Here is a 26,088-nt window from a genome sequence, read left to right as displayed (position 1 = left end):
GTTGGGAAGCATGGGGTTAAGAGGGGGGTCAGACATAATGGGGGGGGGGCCCGGTGACAGCAATATGACTGTTGTTGCTGCACAACATAGATGTTCATGTACTTTGAAATGGACTCTGCCTGCTCTTTCCCCATCCATATTTTGGACGGGTTTGTTTCTAAAATGGACATTCCTGCTGCACGTAGTAGAACATAGATGTTCATTTCACCATGCAGATCCTGTTCTGAAATTATAGGGGAACGTCAAACATCTCGACTCAGATGTCTGTTTTCCCATTTGAACATTCTTTCCAGGTTATCAATAGAAATCAAACAAAATAAAACATGGAAAAGAAAATAAGATGATACCTTTTTTATTGGACATAACTTAATACATTTCTTGATTAGCTTTCGAAGGTTGCCCTTCTTCCTCAGATCGGAAATAAGCAAATGTGCTAGCTGACAGTGTATATAAGTGAAAACATTCAAGCATTACTATGACAGTAAAATAGATACCATTGGAGATTCTACATGGAATGTTGCTACTATTGGAGATTCTACATGGAATGTTGCTATTCCACTAGCAACATTCCATGTAGAAGGCTGCGCAGGCTTCTGTTTCTGTGAGTCTGACGTCCTGCACGTACGTGCAGGACGTCAGACTCACAGAAGCAGAAGCCTGCGCGGCCACATTGGTGATCTGCAAGGGCCGACTTCTACATGGAATGTTGCTAGTGGAATAGCAACATTCCATGTAGAATCTATAGAAATCAAACAAAATAAAACATGGAAAAGAAAATAAGATGATACCTTTTTTATTGGACATAACTTAATACATTTCTTGATTAGCTTTCGAAGGTTGCCCTTCTTCCTCAGATCGGAAATAAGCAAATGTGGTAGCTGACAGTGTATATAAGTGAAAACATTCAAGCATTACTATGACAGTCTGACAGGGTGGGTAGGAGGTATGCATGGGGACATTAAAGCATATCATTGATATTCTAACAGGATGGGTGTGGATAGGTGAGGGGAGGGTGATCAACAGAGACATACAGCTTTATGGTTTATAATGGGCTAGGAACCCCAGATCCTTGTTAAGTCCTTTCTGTTGGGTGATAAAATATTCAATCATTCTGACTTCAAAGGTCTTACGTTCTTGTATGGTTTTAAAGTTACCTTTCAGTATTCTCACTGTGAAATCACTGGTACAGTGTCCTGGTTCTGTGAAATGCTGTCCAAAATGGTCTTCCACATCATAGCAATGGTCGAAAGAAAACAGATGTACTGGAAAAAAAAACCTTTTTCCAATTGAGCTCATGATCTACTTCACAAAACTCTCTTCTTCTGTTGACCAGGATGTACAGCTCTCACCCCGGCTGCTCTCTCCTCCTGCTCCAGGATGTTCATTAAAATGTTCTGGGGGAAGAGGCAGAGGCAATTAGTTGTGAAGACAGAACAGTCTGGCACCTCTGGTTTATCAATAGTCTCATTAGCTAGGTGCAGACAAGCATTCCCTGTTTTTCAGCTTCTCATCGACCCGGGATTGCAAACGCATCCCTGGGATTGTTAAAAGCCTAACAGATTGTCAGATGCACATTACAAGGGCAACTGTGGTCAGAATTCTGTGATTTTATGAACCGTTCCCAAGTGCTTCTTCTGTGCCTGATGGTAAACATTATACAAAGAGTATTTGAGGGACCCAGGTACCCTACTGCTTCAGAAGAATCAGAATGCTAAGATTGTGCCTGACCCCTCTGATACAAGATTAGATTTATTGGAACACCCCTCCATTGTGCAGGCTAGAATGTTTGGTTCCTCCTTCTGCACCTGGTGTCCCTATTGGACACACCCAAGTCAAAATGATATTAAAACATTTACTCAGATGAACTTCCGATGCTGCTGGAAGTATTTATCTTGGTCTTCGTGATTCTGTGGCTGCAGAGAGAGCTACATAAGCCACCGTTTCCTGCAGAATTTGCTTGTCTCTGTAGGTTATCAATAGAAATCAAACAAAATAAAACATGGAAAAGAAAATAAGATGATACCTTTTTTATTGGACATAACTTAATACATTTCTTGATTAGCTTTCGAAGGTTGCCCTTCTTCGTCAGATCAGAAATAAGCAAATGTGCTAACTGACAGTGTATATAAGTGAAAACATTCAAGCATTACTATGACAGTCTGACAGGGTGGGAGGATGGTATGCATGGGGACATCAAAGCATATCATTGATATTCTAACAGGATAGGTGAGGGGTGGGGTGATCAACAGAGACATACAGCTTTATGGTTTATAATGGGCTAGGAACCCCAGGTCCTTGTTAAGTCCTTTCTGTTGGGTGTTAAAATATTCAATCATTCTGACTTCAAAGGTCTTACGTTCTTGTATGGTTTTAAAGTTACCTTTCAGTATTCTCACTGTGAAATCACTGGTACAGTGTCCTGGTTCTGTGAAGTGCTGTCCCACCGTGGTGGGGGCCCTACTGGCTGTATTGTTCATGTGATGTCTATGTAAATTGAATCTTGTCTTAAGCATCTGGCCTGTTTCTCCAATATAGCATCCTTCGTTACATTTTTTACACTGAATGATATATACCACATTGGAAGATGAGCAATTGAAATATCCCTTTTACAGCAACATTCCACATGCGGATGGCATAGCTGCATGTGGAAGACTCCTAAAAAAATCCACACTGGACCATCAATACTCACCAGATACTATTACAAAATTAATCAAATTCATTTTAACTCGCAACTACTTCCGCTTTAACAATGATATCTATCTGCAAATAATGGGCACTGCGATGGGCACCAGGACAGCACCCCAATATGCCAACCTTTTTATGGCTGAGCTGGAAGAGACATTTCTGAATACACACCAGACCAAACCTCTAAAATACTACCGGTACATCGATGACATTTTTATGATTTGGACGGAGGGTGAAGAAACTCTGAAACAATTTTATTCTGCCTTCAATACATACCATCCTACAATCAGATTCAAAATTGACTACTCCCCAGAAAAAGTCAATTTCTTGGACATCACGGTCTCAATCAGTGATGGCTGTATACAAACATCTATATACAAGAAACCCACAGACAGATGCAGCTACCTCCACAACTCCAGCTTCCATCCTTCACATACAAAAAGATCCATCATTTACAGCCAAGCCACAAGATACCACCGTATCTGCTCTGACCCAGGGGACAGAGACAGACACCTTAAAAGCCTGAGTGCATCCTTCAAACAGAAAGGCTACAACCCCAAAATAATCTCCAAGAATATTGCCTCCTCCCTCAAAACACCCAGGGAGAATCTGCTACAGTACAAGGAGAAAAAATCCACAGACAGAATTCCCCTTGTAGTGACATACAATCCAGAGCTGGAAAAACTGAGGAAAATCATAAGAGATCTACAACCTATACTCCAGGAGGATGAATTACTGAAAGAGATATTCCCATCCCCACCAGTACTGGCCTTCCGACAACCACCCAACTTAAAACACAAGCTAATCAGAAGTAAACTTCCATCACAGACTGAAAAGGAACAGAAGGGCACACGTCCCTGTAATTTATCCAGTTGCAAACTATGCCAAAATATTTCACAGGACCCCACAGTTACCCACAAAGGAAAGATATTCAACATAAAGGGATCTTTCACTTGCTCATCTTCCAATGTGGTATATATCATTCAGTGTAAAAAATGTAACGAAGGATGCTATATTGGAGAAACAGGCCAGATGCTTAAGACAAGATTCAATTTACATAGACATCATATGAACAATACAGCCAGTAGGGCCCCCACCCCAGTGGGACAGCACTTTACAGAACCAGGATACTGTACCAGTGATTTCACAGTGAGAATACTGAAAGGTAACTTTAAAACCATACAAGAACGTAAGACCTTTGAAGTCAGAATGATTGAATATTTTAACACCCAACAGAAAGGACTTAACAAGGACCTGGGGTTCCTAGCCCATTATAAACCATAAAGCTGTATGTCTCTGTTGATCACCCCACCCCTCACCTATCCACACCCATCCTGTTAGAATATCAATGATATGCTTTGATGTCCCCATGCATACCTCCGACCCACCCCCATCCTCCCACCCTGTCAGACTGTCATAGTAATGCTTGAAGGTTTTCACTTATATACACTGTCAGCTAGCACATTTGCTTATTTCCGATCTGACGAAGAAGGGCAACCTTCGAAAGCTAATCAAGAAATGTATTAAGTTATGTCCAATAAAAAAGGTATCATCTTATTTTCTTTTCCATGTTTTATTTTGTTTGATTTCTATTGATAACCTTAAGAGTGGACTAACACGGCTACCACACTCCTATCTCTTTAGAATGGGGAACTTGCAAGATCAGAGAGGTGGCAGCTGTCCTGTAGTGTCCACTGCAGTAGTACAGTTCAGTGCAAGAGTTGAGCTGTGAGTGGCAAAGGAGAACACAGCCCAACATGCTGCTACACTCCTGTCCTGCAACTTGGTCAGTGTGTGGAGGGGGGGGAGGAATTTGGGTTGATTAGATGACCTGAGGGGAGGAGCAAAAGAAGGGGATGGGGCTGCTTAAATACATGGACTGGGGTCTGAAAGATGAGGTTGGAATGTATGTGAAAGGGAGTCAATAGAAATCAAACAAAATAAAACATGGAAAAGAAAGGGAGAAAAGAGTCTCTAGTTTTTTGTTTTTCTTATTTTTTTTGTTTCTGAAAACCTGGATTTTCAACTAGGCATACAGAATAAAGATTTTAAATTGTGGGAACAAAAAAGTATAACTTGTGTCTCAGTTGTGGTCAGAGGCTCGTCAGCAATAATGCCTTTTCAGAAACTGATTCAGGAATATGCCCCATCTCAGGAGTTATTAGTCTACTTGCAAATGTGTCATTGCTTGGAAGCTTTGATAAAGTGTAATGCCTATATCTTTAACAGAACACAATTGATGGAGGATAATGTTCTTCCATCATGCCTTCTTTATCTGAAATCCCAAAGTGACTTGGTTTGTTTGTTCCTGGAAAATAGTAGAAAGCCAAGGAAGTTTATTTTATTTATTTATTAGGATTTATTTACCGGCTTTTTGAAGGAATTCACTCAAGGCGGTGTACAGTAAGAATAAATCAAACATGAGCAATAGGCAATTACAGCAGTAAAAATATTCAAACAACAATACAAAGTATGGCATAGCATACTACTTACAATGTCAACACAATACATAATAGAACATTTTAATTGACATTGAAGGGTGTAAGCAAAGATGGAACATATAGATAGGTAAGAGAGTAGGAAGAGTTAGAAAGTAAGGTGACTAATTTAAAGAAAGGTGCACATGAGGTCAGAGAGATGCTTAAACATGATCTCAGCTATGGTAGGAGTGGATAAACATGTCTTGCTGCAATATATGCAGCCCATGTCGCTCCTTGTGTGTGTGAGGGAGTGAGACTAAGAAGTTAGTTACTTCTTCCCAGTGGCGTAGCCAGAAGGCAATTTTTGGGTGGGCCAACAGGTTGGGTGGGTGGGCACTACAACTTCTTTGAAAGAGAAAAAACAGCAACCTGATGCACCCATGCTCTGTCCCTACCATGCTCCCCATAACTTCAATGAGGGTAGCAGTGCAGGCTTCAGTAGCTGCGGGCCAATTGAGAGCTAAGGGCAGTACAAAAGAGTGCACGTCATCCCCATTGAGCCATGGTCCTCCAACACACATATGGTATTGAAGCCAAACACATTCTGCATCCAGAGAACCTCCTGGCCCTCCACCAACAATGGATACAGAGCACAGCAAGGACATTTCCACATAAAACTCATCATACAAAGAAATCTTGGTTTCTAGTGTAATCTCAATAACAGACATATTATAAATTATTTTTTTTAAATCTATAAAACAAAAGTCACTCAGAACCCACAGTAAATCTACAATGCCAACACTAACTTCCAAAAACAAGGATCCTACCTATGAAAAGGAAGTGCCTTAAATATTAGAGTGGGGCCCTAAAATACAAATATCAGGAAAGCTGAACAAGCCAACTTACTACAGAATGCTACATTGAAACTTCATGTTAACAGAATATCTCAGTCACACACAGAGAACACAAATGTCAAATACAGAATAAGTGACCACAAACTCTAGAAATATAAATTAAACAGAAACCTCAAGAAACCAGACCTTGCATGTAGTACAACACCAAAGAAACATGAAAGAAAGGCATTTGCTCCTGTGCAAAATATAAAGACAGCACGTGCCAGGGATGGTGTTAGGGGTTGCAACTAGGGCAATTGTGCCTGGTTCCCTGGCCAGAGAAAGCCCACCTGCTGGAAGCTGAAGGCATAGCCTGGTAATGGACTTTGGGGTCCTTTCCTAGATTTCTGTCCTGGACCCCAGCTATGTTTAAAATCAACTCTGGCAAGATGTACATTCCAAATCCAACATATTATATTCACAACATTAAAAATAAAATAATTTTCTGTACCTTTTTGTTGTCTGGTCTTTTTATTTTTCAAATCATAATGGGCCCAGTGTCTGATTTCTGCTTCCTTCTGTCTTCTCTTAACTCACTTGCCAGGGTCTCCTGTCCATTTGACATTTCTTCTTTATCCATGTCCATCATCCATCTCCCATCTCTATTTTCCTATATTTCCTTGTCCAGTATCTCCCCTGTGTTCATATCCCCTCATCCATCATCATTCCTCTGTGCACCTATGCACCCCATGCCCAGCATATCCCTTCTGTGTTCCTTTTCTCCCCCTTGTCTGGTATCTCTCCCCCCTTTCTGTGTCCATATACCCCCCGCTCCAGTGTCCAGCATTGTATTCCATATCCCCCTCCCCCCCCCCCATCAGGCATTGCCCCTCTGTGCCCATATGCCATTGCCATCCCCATACAGTATCTCATATTTGTGTGCCTTTCCCCATGCTCCCACCTAATGCTCATCATCTCTCTTCTGTATCTGTACACCTCCCTATGTCCCCTTTCTCCCTCCTCCACACCAATGTGTCCCTCTCCTCTCTGATCCCACCCCAACCAGCTTCTCTTCCTCTCTCTCTTTCCTTCCTCATATGCATCTGGCTCTTTCTCCCACTGTGGGTTGAGCATTTGACTCCCTCTTCCTTTATCCCCTTGTCCAGCATCTCTCTCCCTTCCTCTAACCCCTCCCATAGGTCTAGCACCTTTCTCTCTTTGCTCCAGCCCTCCTTGCAGGTCCACATCTCTCTCCTTTCCCTTCAGTCATCCCCTGTATATCCAGCACCTCTCTTCCAGCCCCCCCTACATGTCCAGCACCTCTCTCCTTCATTTCAACTCTCTGCATATCCAGCTCCTCTCCCTTTCACTCCAACACCCCCTGCAAATCCAGCACCTCTCCCCTTCCCTCCAACCTCCCCCTGCAAGTCCAGCACCTCTCCCCTTCCCTCCAACCTCCCCCTGCAAGTCCAGTACCTCTCTCCTTTCCGTTCTCTCCAACCCCCTGCCCCTCACAAGTCTAGCACCTCTCCCTTCCCTTCAGCCCACTCCCTTTGCAGGGCCAGCACCCCCCCCCCACACACACACAAGTCCAGCACCCTTCCCTTCAGCCCACTCCCCTTGCAGGGCCAGCACCCCCCCCCCCCCCCACAAGTTCAGCACCCTTCCCTTCAGCCCACTCCCCTTGCAGGGCCAGCACCCCATTGTCTTCCTCACCCCCCAACACACATCCAGAACCTCTCCCTGCCCTTCAGCCCCCTCCCCTTGCAGAGCCAGCAGAGACCACTGTCTTCCTCACTCTCTCCCATCCCCACTGCAGCGCTTGTATTCAACGCTATCGGTGCTGCCTCCTCCCGCACTTCACAGTCTCCCACCCCCACGGCAGCACTTGCAGTTTGCTACCGGCGCTGCCTGATCAACTCACAGACGAGGCGCCAACAACCTGCTCTGGGACTTTCCCTCTGCCGCATGCATTCCGCCCTGTATAAACAGGAAGTTGAATCAGCGCGGCAAAGGGAAGGCCCCAGAGCAGGACGTCGCGCCAAGTCTGTCAGTTGTCAATAAAGATATAGTGGAATTAGAAAAGGTGCAGAGAAGGGCGACAAAAATGATAAAGGGGATGGGATGACTTCCATATGAGGAAAGGCTAAAGCGGCTAGGGCTCTTCAGCTTGGAGAAAAGGCGACTGAGGGGAGATATGATAGAGGTCTATAAAATAATGAGTGGAGTTGAACGGGTAGATGTGAAGCGTCTGTTCACGCTTTCCAAAAATACTAGGACTAGGGGGCATGCGATGAAGCTACAATGTAGTAAATTTAAAACAAATCGGAGAAAGGTTTTCTTCACTCAACATGTAATTAAACTCTGGAATTCATTGCCAGAGAATGTGGTAAAGGCGGTTAGCTTAGCGGAGTTTAAAAAAGGTTTGGATGACTTCCTAAAGGAAAAGTCCATAGACCATTATTAATGGACTTAGGGCAAATCCAGTATTTCTGGGATAAGCAGTATAAAATGTTTTGTACTTTTTTGGGATCTTGCCAAGTATTTGTGACCTGGAGTGGCCACTGTTGGAAACAGGATGCTGGACTTGATAGACCTTTGGTCTGTCCCAGTATGGCAATACTTATGTACTTATGAGTCTGGTATGTAGAATGGCTGCAGGGAGGAACTGAACAGGGTTATTTAGACAGGTGGGAGCAGTGGCCACCCCTTTTCCTTAGGCCAGTGTTTCCAAAGTCCAGTCCTGGAGTACCCCTTTGCCAATCAAGTTTTCAGGATATCCACAATGAATATGCATGAAAGAGATTTACATATAATAAAGGCAGTGTATGCAAATCAAGTTCATGCATATTCATTGTGGGTATCCTAAAATCCTGACTGGCTAGGTGTGTCCTGAGGGCTGGGCTGAGAACCCCCTGCTCTAGGGCAGGGATTCTCAATCTAGTCCTTGGGACACACCTATGAATAGGCATGAGCTAGATTTGCATGCACCACCTTCATTATATGCGAACCTAGTTTATACCTGTTCATTGGGGATATCGTAAAAATCAGACTGATTAGATGTATCCTGAGGATGGAGTTGAGTACCCCCACTCTAGCGTAAATATTCAGATGGCGGCGATCAGCGTGTTGTTTTTGGTTTTTTTTTGCAACGGCTGGTGTTACGCCCAGATATTCAATGTAAGTTAGAAGACAGGACTGAGTTTTATGCGGTCCAATTTGTCCAGTTAACCTATGCAGTTAAGTGCTGACTCTGCCCCTGGACCACCCACAAAATAGCCAGCTACAGCTTTAATGGTTAAATCGCTTTGAACAGACTAGAGAGCTGCAAGGGAACAGGGCTAGCGGGAATCCTGCAGGGATCCCCTCCAGGTCCATGGGGTTCCTGCAGGGATAGAAGCAGGTCCTGCGGGGTTCCTGCAGAAGTGTAGTGCCAGGTCAGCCTATCTTTTCCTGTTGTGTCTAAACTACCTTAGCAATTATAATTAGCACTAAAAAATGAATGGATATGGTTGACAGCCTTGAAGGCCCCATAAAGCACTAAGAGAAGAATTTATCAACATGGGCTACTGTTAAGTCGGGTTACTTTAGTAGTAGTCCAAGGGACAGGCGGGGATGGAGGAGATTCTAGTGGGGATGGGTGAATTTTCTGTCCTTATGCAATTCTCCAGAATAGACACCACTGTGACTAACTGCTGTGAATTCTAATCTAATCCTGGAGGAGTGGCCTAGTGGTTAGGGTGGTGGACTTTGGTCCTGAAGAACTGAGTTTGATTCCCATTTCAGGCACAGGCAGCTCCTTGTGACTCTGGGCAAGTCACTTAACCCTCCATTGCCCCATGTAAGCCGCATTGAGCCTGACATGAGTGGGAAAGCGCAGGGTACAAATGTAACAAAAATAAAATAGATACTATTGAAGATTCTACATGGAATGTTGCTACTATTGGAGATTCTACATGGAATGTTGCTATTCCACTAGCAACATTCCATGTAGAAGGCTGCGCAGGCTTCTGAGAAGCAGAAGCCTGCGCGGCCACATTGGTGATCTGCAAGGGCCGACTTCTACATGGAATGTTGCTAGTGGAATAGCAACATTCCATGTAGAATCTCCAATAGTAGCAACAGTGGAGGAGTGGCCTAGTGGTTAGGGTGGTGGACTTTGGTCCTGAGGAACTGGGTTTGATTCCCACTGCAGGCACAGGCAGCTCCTTGTGACTCTGGGCAAAGTCACTTAACCCTCCATTGCCTCGGGTACAAATAAGTACCTAAGCCACATTGAGCCTGCCATGAGTGGGAAAGTGTGAGGTACAAATTAAAAAAAAAAAAAAAAAAAAAGATGAGCGTGTACTGAAGGGAAAACAGGGTAGGCACTAGACTTTCAACAGCCCAGAAAATGAAAACCTAAAAGGATGCTTCTTCTAGAAACAATTCAGTCACACTGGTTTCTTTCTAATGTATTTATTTTCAAATCACAAGTGCAGAAATACAAAAATAGATAAGGTACAAAATAAGATAAATAATAAAAAAAAAGAATAGAGAACATTGCCCATAATATTAGCAATGTTATATCACAATGTTGAACACAGAGTAACAATGATTAAGAATAGGATTTGCAACAAACATTCAAAAGATAAAACTTCATTTACCAATATAACATCTGATTATTACAAACTATACAGCATGTTAGAGTGGATAAATTTGTATAGGTTGTGTAGATAAAAACATGGATGACCAAAGCAGATGGTTTAAAACTACGCTAGTATTTTACAAAAGACTCAGCAAGCACTGAGCCTTTAATAAACTACATAAAGAACTGCCCACAGAAACATAGGTTTGGTACCATGACCAACAGAAAAGCCCGTTTTATAAAGGAAGAACATGGATGACCAAAGCAGATGGTTTAAAGCTATGCTAGTATTTTACGAAAGACTCAGCAAGCACTGAGCCTTTAATAAACTACATAAAGAACTGCCCACAAAAACATAGGTTTGGTACCATGGCCAACAGAAAAGCTCGTTTTATAAAGGAAGAACATGGATGACCAAAGCAGATGGTTTAAAGCTATGCTAGTATTTTACGAAAGACTCAGCAAGCACTGAGCCTTTAATAAACTACATAAAGAACTGCCCACAGAAACAAAGGTTTGGTACCATGGCCAACAGAAAAGCCCGTTTTATAAAGGAAGAACATGGATGACCAAAGCAGATGGTTTAAAGCTATGCTAGTATTTTACGAAAGACTCAGCAAGCACTGAGCCTTTAATAAACTACATAAAGAACTGCCCACAGAAACATAGGTTTGGTACCATGGCCAACAGAAAAGCCCGTTTTATAAAGGAAGAACATGGATGACCAAAGCAGATGGTTTAAAGCTATGCTAGTATTTTACGAAAGACTCAGCAAGCACTGAGCCTTTAATAAACTACATAAAGAACTGCTCACAGAAACAAAGGTTTGGTACCATGGCCAACAGAAAAGCCCGTTTTATAAAGGAAGAACATGGATGACCAAAGCAGATGGTTTTAAAGCTATGCTAGTATTTTACGAAAGACTCAGCAAGCACTGAGCCTTTAATAAACTACATAAAGAACTGCCCACAGAAACAAAGGTTTGGTACCATGGCCAACAGAAAAGCCCGTTTTATAAAGGAAGAACATGGATGACCAAAGCAGATGGTTTAAAGCTATGCTAGTATTTTACGAAAGACTCAGCAAGCACTGAGCCTTTAATAAACTACATAAAGAACTGCCCACAGAAACATAGGTTTGGTACCATGGCCAACAGAAAAGCCCGTTTTATAAAGGAAGAACATGGATGACCAAAGCAGATGGTTTAAAACTACGCTAGTATTTTACAAAAGACTCAGCAAGCACTGAGCCTTTAATAAACTACATAAAGAACTGCCCACAGAAACATAGGTTTGGTACCATGGCCAAGAGAAAAGCCCATTTTATAAAGGAAGAACATGGATGACCAAAGCAGATGGTTTAAAACTACGCTAGTATTTTACAAAAGACTCAGCAAGCACTGAGCCTTTAATAAACTACATAAAGAACTGCCCACAGAAACATAGGTTTGGTACCATGGCCAAGAGAAAAGCCCATTTTATAAAGGAAGAACATGGATGACCAAAGCAGATGGTTTAAAGCTATGCTAGTATTTTACAAAGACTCAGCAAGCACTGAGCCTTTAATAAACTACATAAAGAACTGCCCACAGAAACATAGGTTTGGTACCATGGCCAACAGAAAAGCCCGTTTTATAAAGGAAGAACATGGATGACCAAAGCAGATGGTTTAAAACTACGCTAGTATTTTACAAAAGACTCAGCAAGCACTGAGCCTTTAATAAACTACATAAAGAACTGCCCACAGAAACATAGGTTTGGTACCATGGCCAACAGAAAAGCCCGTTTTATAAAGGAAGAACATGGATGACCAAAGCAGATGGTTTAAAACTATGCTAGTATTTTACGAAAGACTCAGCAAGCACTGAGCCTTTAATAAACTACATAAAGAACTGCCCACAGAAACATAGGTTTGGTACCATGGCCAACAGAAAAGCCCGTTTTATAAAGGAAGAACATGGATGACCAAAGCAGATGGTTTAAAACTATGCTAGTATTTTACGAAAGACTCAGCAAGCACTGAGCCTTTAATAAACTACATAAAGAACTGCCCACAGAAACATAGGTTTGGTACCATGGCCAACAGAAAAGCCCGTTTTATAAAGGAAGAACATGGATGACCAAAGCAGATGGTTTAAAACTACGCTAGTATTTTACAAAAGACTCAGCAAGCACTGAGCCTTTAATAAACTACATAAAGAACTGCCCACAGAAACATAGGTTTGGTACCATGGCCAAGAGAAAAGCCCATTTTATAAAGGAAGAACATGGATGACCAAAGCAGATGGTTTAAAGCTATGCTAGTATTTTACAAAAGACTCGGCAAGCACTGAGCCTTTAATAAACTACATAAAGAACTGCCCACAGAAACATAGGTTTGGTACCATGGCCAACAGAAAAGCCCATTTTATAAAGGAAGAACATGGATGACCAAAGCAGATGGTTTAAAACTACGCTAGTATTTTACAAAAGACTCAGCAAGCACTGAGCCTTTAATAAACTACATAAAGAACTGCCCACAGAAACATAGGTTTGGTACCATGGCCAAGAGAAAAGCCCATTTTATAAAGGAAGAACATGGATGACCAAAGCAGATGGTTTAAAGCTATGCTAGTATTTTACAAAAGACTCAGCAAGCACTGAGCCTTTAATAAACTACATAAAGAACTGCCCACAGAAACATAGGTTTGGTACCATGGCCAACAGAAAAGCCCGTTTTATAAAGGAAGAACATGGATGACCAAAGCAGATGGTTTAAAACTACGCTAGTATTTTACAAAAGACTCAGCAAGCACTGAGCCTTTAATAAACTACATAAAGAACTGCCCACAGAAACATAGGTTTGGTACCATGGCCAACAGAAAAGCCCGTTTTATAAAGGAAGAACATGGATGACCAAAGCAGATGGTTTAAAACTACGCTAGTATTTTACAAAAGACTCAGCAAGCACTGAGCCTTTAATAAACTACATAAAGAACTGCCCACAGAAACATAGGTTTGGTACCATGGCCAAGAGAAAAGCCCATTTTATAAAGGAAGAACATGGATGACCAAAGCAGATGGTTTAAAGCTATGCTAGTATTTTACAAAAGACTCAGCAAGCACTGAGCCTTTAATAAACTACATAAAGAACTGCCCACAGAAACATAGGTTTGGTACCATGGCCAACAGAAAAGCCCATTTTATAAAGGAAGAACATGGATGACCAAAGCAGATGGTTTAAAACTACGCTAGTATTTTACAAAAGACTCAGCAAGCACTGAGCCTTTAATAAACTACATAAAGAACTGCCCACAGAAACATAGGTTTGGTACCATGGCCAAGAGAAAAGCCCATTTTATAAAGGAAGAACATGGATGACCAAAGCAGATGGTTTAAAGCTATGCTAGTATTTTACAAAAGACTCAGCAAGCACTGAGCCTTTAATAAACTACATAAAGAACTGCCCACAGAAACATAGGTTTGGTACCATGGCCAACAGAAAAGCCCGTTTTATAAAGGAAGAACATGGATGACCAAAGCAGATGGTTTAAAACTACGCTAGTATTTTACAAAAGACTCAGCAAGCACTGAGCCTTTAATAAACTACATAAAGAACTGCCCACAGAAACATAGGTTTGGTACCATGGCCAACAGAAAAGCCCGTTTTATAAAGGAAGATTTTTAAAAAAGCTGAATCGCTAAGGAGTTTATACATATAAATAGCATTACATATATACATAGGATACAATTTTTCAACGTATACGTATTAGTGGCAGATTCTGTGAACCTGCAAGTCTGCCAGGAGCCGCCCTCTGAAGTTCAAAGGATTTGCAGACAAAGCTGGTTTTGAACAACAGAAGTGAATACAATTCCTTACTTAAGAACACCTCCAAATCCCAGGTCCAAACAAGAAGTTAGCTGAGGGTTATGCGTAACACAGAGCACCTGTAAATCCCAACAGGTAAAGTGCTGCTATATATGTGAACTGTCATAAAATTCAGCAATGCATGTATACACACTCCTTCTAAATCAGTGCATGTTGCCATCTAATATGATTTACATACATGGATCTGCTTTTTTCATAAGTGTAGATGGTGCCTCGGGCTATTAGAATTCACTCCATCGTCAGACTTTTAACATTCTTTTTACTGACTGATCAATAGTGGTGGATTAGTTAGAGAGTCCCTTTCGGCAAATGCCATCAGTAAATAGATTTTCAAAGTTTAGGGCAACATCTTTCCAACTGATGTAGCCATGAAAATTGGGCCTCTCCACTCCTTATGAGGAGCTTTCAAGCTCACTTTGTTCTTGGGGGGTCAATGCAGAAAGTCTCACAGCTGCTAATATGAGTTTCCCACAAAAAATTACCACCAGGATTCAGTAAGCAATGAGCATGCAAATTATTGCCATATTCAAACTATGGCAGTAATCTCCTTTCATTGAAAAAAAAAAAAAGTTCCATTCCTTTCAATGTAAGAGCAGTAATTGGGTCAGGAAATAACACAAAGGGGGACATTTTTTAAAATTGAGGATCTGTATCCTCCCCCCCCCCCCAAAAAAAAAAAATCACAATTCCCTGGTGTGTAGTGGCACCCCTACCCTCTAACCTAACCTCCTGCCTGAGTGGGGTCAGTTTGCCAAATAAGGAAATTTAACCTTTTATTTGGTAGTCTGGACAGCGGTTACCAAAAAGGGACAAATGTCCTTATTTGACAACTGACCACTCTGGGTGCATCCCAGAATACACTGAACAGGGTTAGGCACCACCATTTTCCAAGATGGCGGTGCCAGAATCAGGAGCAAGTGGGCATCGTTCCTGTCTCTCTAAGGCACAGCCTGGGGAGGGGATCTGGGGGTATTAGATAATACAGAATTTCTATTTTTAAATCAGGGGTGGGGGTCATGTTAGAGGGTAGGGGTGCCACAGGACAACAGGGCATTTTAAATTTTAAGTTGGGGTGGGGGGGAAGGAGAGGGCTAGTAGACTACCAGGTATGTGGAGCCGATGCAGAAAGATATATGACGGAGACATAGGGTTCAGGTCAGGGGGGGAGGGTCTCCTTTTACCTCACTTCAGCCAATGGTACATTTCCCATGTGGCAGACATCAGTACACAGCTTTAAAACCATTCTTGAATTGCTGCGGATCAGCTTATAGCCTCCTTACCATCCATTTTAATATTCTGCTTACTAGTGTCTAGTGTGTAAGTTTACAGTGCTGAAACCCTTTCTGCATTTCATGTCGACCACTCATTAACCTCACGCTTCTGCCTGCAGTACCTTTCTGCATCAGTCCCATGGTGACAGAATAGCACTAATACTCATATTTTAGTATTTTGATGAAACAAACATTTGAATTTTTTTCCAGATTCAAAAAGCATCTTCAGCAGACACTTCTTACAGAACGGTTTGTCTTTTCCTTGTCACTTGCATCCCAGGGACGGTATGAGCAGGACCTGGGTAAGGGTCTGTACTGAAGTCTACCACCTTGGCCTATGGTTCCCAAACCAGGTCCTGGAGGCACCCCAGCCAGGCAGGTTTTCAGGATATCCACAATGAATATGCATGAAAGAGCTGCATGCAGTGTAGGCAGTGAATGCAAGTATCTCTCATGCATATTCATTGTGGATATCCTGAAAACCTGATTGGCCAGGGTGCCTCTAAGGTCAGGTTTAGGAATCACTGTCTTAGGATGAAAAACTATTTGAAAAGTGGCTTCACTATTAAACATATTCCTATTTTTAAAGTTTCAGAGGTGCAGCAGCTTTCTTGCTCTTTGGGAAAGTAGGATTGAAAGGGGGGATGCAAATAGATCTCATACAAATTGATTGTGGAAATCCTGGAAACCAGGCTGGGTTGTGGACCTTGACGACTGGATCTGAGGAACCGCTAGGAGGATGAAGTGGAGGAAAGACATTTTCAGAGGGAGAAAGTGGAAACCAAGTGCAGTCTTTTGATATGAGCTTTGCTTGTCTCCTTCTTTATAATCTCAATAGTAAGCCACATTTTCCTTGATGTAAATGGATGCTCGTAGCTGTAGGCGCTGGAATATCAACGAAGTGTATTCTATATACCGCACCTAAATCTCAGTGCCACTTATACAATACACTTAGTCGTAAATTTGTTCCACACGGATTTTTCAGGCACTATATATAGAATCTGACCCTTGAGGGTAATTTTCTACAAGTCTCTTAAAGTGAGGTGCTGGGATGCTGCATGCCAAGTGTGAATTCTGTACAGGAGCATAGCCAGACTTCGGCGGGAGGGGGGTCCAAAGCCCGAGGTGAGGGGGCGCATTTTAGCCCCCCCTGGCACCGCCAACCCCCTCCCCGCCATTGCCGACTTTGCCCCCCCTGCTGCCAACCCTCTTGACCTCCCCCCTCCTGCCGCCAACCCACCGTCACCTACCTTTGTTGGCGGGGGACCCCAACCCCCGCCAGCTGAGGTCCTCTTCTTCTCGCAAAAGGCTTCCTTCTGTTTCTGACGTCCTGCACGTACAACATGCAGGATGTCAGAAACAGAAGGAAGCCTTTTGCAAAAAGAAGAGGACCTCGACTGGTGGGGGTTGGGGTCCCTCGCCAGCAAAGGCAGGCGATGGCGGGTTGGCAGCGGGAGGGGAGGTCAGGCGGGTTGGTGGCAGGGGGGTCCAGGGCCAAATCTACGGGGGCCCAGGCCCCCCTGGCCCCATGTAGCTACGCCACTGCTGTATCAGCAATTACACTCGCAATTGCCTTTCTAGAATACTAGCATGAGTCGACATTAAGAAGTAGCCACTTACACCATGTCGATGGCTGTGATACATGTTCATGACTAAATGTTACAGTTGCACAATTTATGTAAACACTATTCTGTAACCTTAGCGCATAAGTGCTGGCCACGCCTCTGACCCAGCCGTGCCCCTCCCACATCCACTCCCCTTTGAAGTTATAGAATGCAGACTGCCCTGGATTCTATATAGCGCGTCTAGAGATCCGCGTTAAAATCTAGGTGTATTCTATAGCAATGTGCGTCACTTAATTGAATTAAGAAGCTCGTCAGCATTGATAACAGCACTTAACAAGCAATAATGACGCACTAATTGGCAATAATTAGAATTTATGTGCACAACTCACTAAATGTATTCTGTAATGAACTGCGCCTAAATTCTAATGCGCAGGGGCATGGCTATGGGTGGGGAAATGGACATTTCTAAGTTTAAAACTGTATGTCTGACTTTCAAGGCCCTCAAAGGAAATGGCCCTGAGTACCTGAAGAATAGGATGATCCTCTACACACTGCCAAGGACATTAAGGTCCTCTCAAGGACTATCATTAACTACACCCTCTCCAAAAGACATTACACAATGTGATACCTGCAAGCGAGCCTTCTCCGGAGTAGCCCCTACACTCTGGAATGCACTGTCTCAAAGGCTCTGCTTAATACAAGACTAACTCTACTTCAGGAAGGCGGTGAAAGCTTGGCTCTTCAACTGTTTCGTATTGTGTTGAAATTGTAAGTAGTATACTATGCCATACTTGAATTGTTATTTGAATATTTTTACTGCTGTAATTACCTATTGCTCTTGTTTGATCTATTCTTACTGTATTCCGCCTTGAGTGAACTCCTTCAAAAAGGCAGTGAATAAAGCCTAATAAATAAATAAATAATTTACATGTGCAGTTATAGAACATGGCCCAGTGCGTGTAAATCTAAACACAGTGATTTAGGCCATGTTTTCGCTGGCCTGAATGGACACGCGTAGTTTTAGATGCTAGGATTTCCGCCTAAGCATATCTACTATAATAAAACTCACCCTCAACATTCTGAAGACAACGTTCTGAAGTCACTCAGTCACTCACTGAAGGGTTCATGGATTCATGGTGGTGAAGCCAGAACACTGACCATGTCTCTCTGCCCCGCCCTCGCATGACGGACCAATCAGAAAAAACACCCTCAACATTCTGAAACACAAAGGACCATCACAACACCGTTCCCAGGCAACACTAGGCAACGTAAGACGGACCAATCAGAGGAAACTACGTGACAATAAGGGAGGAGCATTCCTCAGCAGAATGGCTCATTATCTGTGCAGCACGGAGAGCACAGAACCACCGCTGGAACGAGAGAAGAATATTCCTGCTGTGGGTATGTGCAAAAATAGACCGGGGGGGGGGGGGGGGGGGGAGAAATTTTTAAATGCCTAATGCCAGTACTGAAGAGTGCCAGAGGGCCTATAGCACAGACTATATTTGGGATCGCTTGACATGGAGTCAGAGGAGCCAGAAAACAACGTGCCTGTCACCATCTGGGATGTGGGCGAACAGGACAAGCTGCGGCCCAGCTGGAAGGATTACCCGCAACCCAGCCAGCAGCAAACAGCGACCAAGGACAGCACAGCACATCCCCCAACCCCCAAGCAAAAAACAAAACAAAACAAAACAAGACACACATCAACAACCTGCACACACACCGCACCCTCACACCCTCACACACACACACAAAATAACTCTGTGACACATTCACACACACACAAAAAAAGCCACATGCTTGCACCCGTTTCATTGGTTTCGGAAACGGGCCTTTTTTTACTAGTTTTATATATTGTGCCTAAATCTAGGTGTCGCTTATAGAATATGCTTAGGCGGAAATCTTTACTGTGCGGATTATTTAGGCGCCATATATAGAATCTGGCTCTATGTGCAGTTATGCGCATAACTAGTGCCAATTAACGACACTGAAATTTTCACCAGTAATTGGTTGTTAGGTGCCTATTTGTCAATTAAGTTACACAAAGGCATTCTATTACCTGTCTGAGCGATTTTGCACGTTAAGTGTAAAATTGTTCATGCAAGATTACAGAATGAGGGAGTTGATGCTTGTTGAGCTCATCAGTTTCCTTCTCGGCCAATGCACCGCTGCTCCTCAAGATTTCAGGAGTATTCATTTCAACAGATTCCTGAGTCTCAATTTTTGAGCACCTTGAAAATCTTAAACAACAGTTTTTCAGTTTTATGAAGTCCTTGTAGGTGCTCTCACTTGCAAAGCAGTAGAGCGCGGGGTCAGCAATGCAGTTAAAACTGGTTAGTGAAAGGGAAAAATGGTACACATTAAAAATCTTTGCAGCAAAAGCGCAGGTCTTCTCAAACAAGCTACGCACCACCACTAGAACGTGGTATGGCCCAAAGCAAACCAAAAAAATGATAACGGTGCTTAACACAAGCTGTTTGATCTGAAGCTTTTTCTTCAGTTGAGTGCCGTGACTCTTTCTGACCACCCTTAGAATGCAGCAGTAGGAGAAAAGCAGAAGGAAGATGGGCAAAAGGAAACCTGCGAAGAATCGGTAGTAATTGATGGTGTGCTCCCAAGATTTGATGGGATAGTGCTCAAAACACACCACGTGACTCTCAGGGTCTTTCGTGAACTCGCCGTGTTTGAAGAAAAGCAAGCTGGTCAGGAACTCCTTGGTCCAGATAGCAGCACTTATAATGACGGCGGCCTTCATTGTCCTCAACTTGTGAAACCGGAAAGGATGGACCACGGCGAGGTAACGGTCAATGGAGATGCAGCAGAGGAACTCTATGCTGATGTAGATGTTCTCGTAGAGCAGAACACCACATATCTTGCACATCAGCTCGTTGTAGGTCCAGTTGTCATGCTGCAGAACGTACTGGAGCCAGAAAGGCAAAGAGAAGATATAGAGCAGGTCCGCCACGGTCAAGTTGCAGAGATAGATCCCAAGTTCATTCTTGACCTTAATTTGTAAATATCCATAGTAGAGTGAAAGGCAATTAGCTGGAAAGCCCACCACAAACACAAAGACATATACTACAGGGAACCACATCTGATGTATGCTGTGATCAATAAGACAAATAGTATCATTGGCACTGTGATATTTTTCCGTAAAGTTCCTCATCTTGGCAGTACTTGCTTCTCAAGTATCCACGTAAGTTATGACGTTCATCCTGGTTAGGTTAAGTCTTTTCCTTCACATCCTTGAGGCAGGAGCACTCCATTCAGAAATTCAAAAGCCTGTAATTTTAAAAAGAATGCATGATATGAAATAAAGAGCAGGTACCTTGCCACGAGCCCCTTCCCCTCACTCTATAACAGGTCACTTAAATCTAGGTGCCAATTTGTGAGCTCAGATTATATAGAATGCTAGTGCTGATACACACAAATGTTACAGATTTGCTAGCAAGTGCTAGTTGAGTGCTGAGCAGTATTCCATGATCTTTGCACACAACACGCACTATCACTTTATTTCTTATGCCAGAAATGAACTCTCTATAGCTGACTATCCAACTTATGCTATAATTAACTCTATCACTCAGGAACCTCTTTGCAATATCAAATTGTATCATATTTTACCATGTATGCACCTTAAGGTAACATCATCTGTAATTCTCGACCCGGAAATGGCGATTGCCATTACGGCATAATGTAACCCACATTGAGCCTGCAAATAGGTGGGAAAATGTGGGATACAAATGCTACAAATAAATAAATAAATACATAAATTTGCATAGCACATAATTCCAAGGGGCGTGCACAAGGGGAGGGTATGGGCGTCTCCCACAATTCCATGCACAGCTTATAGGACTGTGTCATTTATATGCCAAAGTGCAACATTTAAGTGCACATATTTACACTGGCCATAGATATTTATTTTATTTATTTGTTACATTTGTATCCAACAAACGCAAAAGGGGAAAACACCGCTTTAAGTTTTGTGAAACAGCAATAAAATAAGCGGATCCGATCAAACAGATTTGCAGAACAATAGAAATTAAATTGGGGGGGGGGGGGGAGAAAGATGTCAGACAGGTGATGATCAGCCAGATTACTGGAATTCCTCTTGAACACAATGGATTCAGTATATTCATTATAAAAAAATTATTAAAACATTCGTTTACACCACGGGAGGAGGTTTCAAGACCAGTGATTGATAGATGGTGATTTTTCAAGAGGAATTCCAGTAATCTGGCTGATCATCACCTGTCTGAGGTCTTTCTCCCCCCCCCCCCCCCCCCCCCCCCATTTATTTTCTATCATTCTGCAAATCTGTTTGATCGGATCCGCTTATTTTATTGCTGTTACATTTGTATCCCACATTTTCCCACCTATTTGCAGGCGATCGCCAGTTCCGGTATGAACAATTACACGGCAAAAGCAGGTGCCTAAATGCTTTCTTATGCTAGCATTCTATAAAAGTGCCCGGAGTTTTGGTATCTAACTCTGCACGCTTAGGAACCTTTTTACTTAAGGGTGGTAGCGTGCAGCAAAACAGCACCACCGCGGGGCAAGCAGAGGCAGTGATCAGGGGTGGCCCAAGGCAATCTGCCACCTTAGGTAAGGGCTGAGATGCTGCCCACCCCTCCAGTCATGGACTGGCATCTGCCTTCATCCTTATTCAACTCCCTTCCCTGAGCCTACCTTTGTTTTCCAAAAGACGGTGGCAGCAGTGATTCTCATAGGCTGCCTTGCTGCCAGCATCGACCTTCTCTCTACTGTAGCCCACCTCTGAAGAAACAGGAAGTTATATCAGAGGCAGGCTGCAGTAGAGAGAAGAGGCTGGTGCTAGTGGCAGGGCAGCCAATGGGAATTGCTGCTGCTGTCGCCTTTTAATAAACAAAGGTAGGCTCGGGGAACAGGACTGAAGAAGGAAGGGGGAGATGCCAGACCACGGCTGGTTTGAGGAGATATGCTGCTCCAGGAAGAGTTCCACCTGAGGCCCTCGCCTCCGGTGGCCTAATAGTAGGGCCGACACTGGCTGTGATCAGCACATGCCAATCCCCATGCTAGAAAATAGAAATTATTTTCTAGCATGGGGGGATATGGAGTAGGCAGGCTCTCTGGTAATTGGGCAGTGTACAGCCATTGCTGCACGCTGCCCGATCACCACAGGATTAGCGCGTGAGCTCTTATCACCATCTAAAAAAATGGCGGCAAGGGCTCAGGTGGGAATGACCACCCGCCAATTATGAAATTAGTACACGGTCATTAGTGACACAAATTACAATTCCAGCATTTTTTTCTCCATGCTAGAAAGTAGCCAGACCATGCGGCACACCCAGGCTAATCACAGTGCTGGCCACTTTCTATTGAGCTTGATAAAAGGACCACGTATCGAATTGCCCTCACTGTGGCTTCCACATGGCAGAATTATATTTATTTCTATTTATCAAACTCATATCCCACATTATCCAAATGATCTAAAAGGTTTACAAAGAAAACTGTACATAAATCATAAAAACACACGATATAAAATCACGTAAAAATTACGAACTTACTACACCAAATAAATGTCAAGCTTACTCACTTATCTGCCACATATATTAATTAACTCTTTAAAAAAAACTTCCCAAAACAAATATGCTTTTGTTTCTTAACCATGGAACAGTGATAATAAGTATCATTTATATATTATTCAATATTCTGCCTTTAGGTACAGAATAAAAAATAAATATGTAGACCATGGATAATTTTTCCCCCAACGCTTATGGCCCTCTTCTGGGTATGTGGCCTCTTTGTGTTTCTCCAATCACATACGTCTTAATTCTTGATGCCAATCGCCTCACTGTTGCATTATGATATTGAAGGAAAACAGATAAGTCCTGTTAAATTAAATTTGGTTAGCACAGTGGATCTCAATTAAGTCCATGAAAATATATCTTAGCAGACATAAATTTCTGGAATGAACGTACATGAGCTGTGTTTACACAGAAACATAGTAGATAATTGTGCAAAAAGACTAATTGACTCATTCCGGCTGCTAAGATTTTATGAGCCGCATTGCTCATTATATTGTCCAGCTGCCGTCAACAGAGGCACTTTTAAGATATTGTTCTATATCCAAGCACTTGTAAGATATCCACTGTATTCAAGTCAGATTTGGCTCTCTATCATTCCTGAGGTAAGTATATCCAGTGCATTTTTTCTAGCAAAAAAAGCGCTGGTGCCAGGCCACCCTTCAGGGGTGGGGTGATCATTAAGGGACCCACCCCACAGTAGCCAGGGTCACTTTACTCATACTACCCCTCTCCTCAAGTCGCTTCACTGGCTCCCTATCCGTTTTCGGATCCTATTCAAACTTCTTCTACTAACCTATAAATGTACTCACTCTGCTGCTCCCCAGTATCTCTCCACACTCGTCCTTCCCTACACCCCTTCCCGTGCACTCCGCTCCATGGATAAATCCTTCTTATCTGTTCCCTTCTCCACTACTGCCAACTCCAGACTTCGCGCCTTCTGTCTCGCTGCACCCTACGCCTGGAATAAACTCCCTGAGCCCCTACGTCTTGCCCCATCCTTGGCCACCTTTAAATCTAGACTGAAAGCCCACCTCTTTAACATTGCTTTTGACTCGTAACCACGTGTAACCACTCGCCTCCACCTACCCTCTTCTCTTCCTTCCCGTTCACATTAATTGATTTGATTTGCTTACTTTATTTATTTTTTGTCTATTAGATTGTAAGCTCTTTGAGCAGGGACTGTCTTTCTTCTATGTTTGTGCAGCGCTGCGTACGCCTTGTAGCACTATAAAAATGCTAAATAGTAGTAGTAGTAGTAGTAGCCAGCCCCCCTGCAACCAGTCACAGAATCTATGACAAGGCAGAATTGGTGTGTAGAGCCTGAGTTCTTTCATTAAAACTTGGGGACCATGGGTCAGTTTTAGCAGACAATAGAAAAGGTGCCGGTACTCAGTACCCCCAAGTACCCCCTCAAAAAAAAAAAACCCTGGTAATACTAAACAGCAAATAATAAAATCAAGAGAAGTGCTCTGCTTACTTCAATACTGTTGGATGTCGATGTTAATGAAAATGTAGCGTCATCAAAATAAAAACAGAACTAAAATCAATATAAAAAAAAATAGAAAATAAAGAAGAATGACCAGATTGCAAGATGTATAATGTATTCGTCAACCTTAAATATTTATTTATTTTATTTATTGCATTTGTATCCCACATTTTTCCCACCTTTTTGCAGGTTCAAAGTGGCTTACAATGTAACGTTCTTGGTGGTGGTGGATTAGAACATAGTTGCTTATTGTTACATATGTGCACAAAAACACGTGTATTAAAACTAAACCTACTGATGGCATGTCCCGAGGAATGGGAAGCATACAGTGATGGATTTAAAGAGATACATTTAATACATAACTGCATCAAAAGATCGAACTGAAAAGGATGGAACTGACCATTATAAGTGTCATACTTTTCCCAATGGAGCAAGTGTGTCATACAGTGATAAACTAACATGTGATACATAACAGTGTCGGAGAACCAAACTGAATTATAAATAGTAAACAATAAAACATTTCTATCATTATATTTATGAAGTTGTTCCAGTCATGCCCTTTTTTTTTAGCATCTTCTAGTCCACACATTTTTTTATGCAAGATGTGTTTTTTTCTATGTGCTTTTATATAAGGAGCGTTTGCTCTCTACCTATACTGTTGCTCAATGATTAACACAGAGCACTTTACACCATGTATGTTTTTATGTTTATTTTTCACATCATTCTGGAAATCACATTTAATTTTGTTGGTAAGACATGCACATCATAATAGGAACATCATTTATACATGTTTCCCATGATGCACCTTTTTCATCAAGTTTATCGATGAGCCGTATCTTTTTACACTTAAAGCGCATGATTTTTTCAATATTGATTAACGTCAGTTTTTCACCTACTTACTCAGCACATGCTTCTGGAGTGGAGGAATAGCCTAGTGGGTAGTGCAGCAGACTTTGGTCCTGGGGAACTGGGTTCAATTCCCATTACAGTTCTTTGTGACTCTGAGCAAATCACTTAACCCTCCTCTGCCCCAGGTACAAATAAGTACCTCTATACACTATGTAGTAAATTTAAAACAAATCGGAGAAAAGTTTTCTTCACTCAACGTGTAATTAAACTCGAATTCGTTGCCAGAGAATGTGGTAAAGGCAGTTAGCTTAGCGGAGTATAAAATGTTTTGTACATTTTTGGGATCTTGCTGGGTATTTCGGACCTGGACTGGCCACTGTTGGAAACAGGATGCTGGGCTCGATGGACCTTTGGTCTTTCCCAATATGGCAATACTTATGTACTTATGTAAACTGTTTTGAATGTAGTTGCAAAAAACACAGAAAGGCAAGTCCCATTCCCTTCCCTTTTGATCTATTAGTATTCAGTATTATGTGAACAGTGGAGTTACATTGTCAATGACGTCTCATACAGTTTTATTTTAGCCTACTGTGCATGTACAGCTTCTCCCGTTTTGGCGGGCTTTTGATGGTTTAAATTCACTTCACTATGCATGCACAGCTTTTTCTGTTTTGTTGTTACTTTGACACAATGGACTCATCGCAACAGGACTTCAGGATTAATTATAGACAAAAGGTATATTTTCATTATAATAGCCTAACTGTGATAGTATCAATGATTGTACTATTATCCGGAATGACTGTCTTGGAAAATAGTCTCTGATCCTTCTCAAGTTTCCACAGTGTTCTGTAACATTTTGTTGTTACTGCTGATATCTGGCTGCCCAGTGATAAATGAGGTTAATTCCCAGTATTTTTA

At 42.4% G+C, this 26,088-nt stretch overlaps 1 protein-coding gene across 2 annotated transcripts in view; it reads right to left on the bottom strand.

Moving 5' to 3' along the window:
* Positions 1-1,145: 1,145 nt before the first annotated feature.
* The window catches only part of GPR68 (G protein-coupled receptor 68), a 47,158-nt gene continuing 22,215 nt past the window's right edge, over positions 1,146-26,088 (bottom strand). For both annotated transcript variants that reach the window (XM_030215171.1, XM_030215172.1), the window contains exons 2-3: positions 19,331-20,553; positions 1,146-1,394 (exon numbers count right to left, since the gene is read on the bottom strand). In XM_030215171.1, the coding sequence (XP_030071031.1) occupies positions 19,352-20,437 (1,086 nt within the window). In that variant the 5' untranslated portion in view covers positions 20,438-20,553 and the 3' untranslated portion in view covers positions 1,146-1,394; positions 19,331-19,351. The remainder of the gene's footprint in view (positions 1,395-19,330; positions 20,554-26,088) is intronic.

Source organism: Microcaecilia unicolor, chromosome 9, assembly GCF_901765095.1.
Source record: "Microcaecilia unicolor chromosome 9, aMicUni1.1, whole genome shotgun sequence".
NCBI lineage: Eukaryota > Metazoa > Chordata > Amphibia > Gymnophiona > Siphonopidae > Microcaecilia > Microcaecilia unicolor.
Note: the sequence above shows the minus strand (reverse complement) of the source record. Positions and strands in the feature narration are given on the sequence as shown.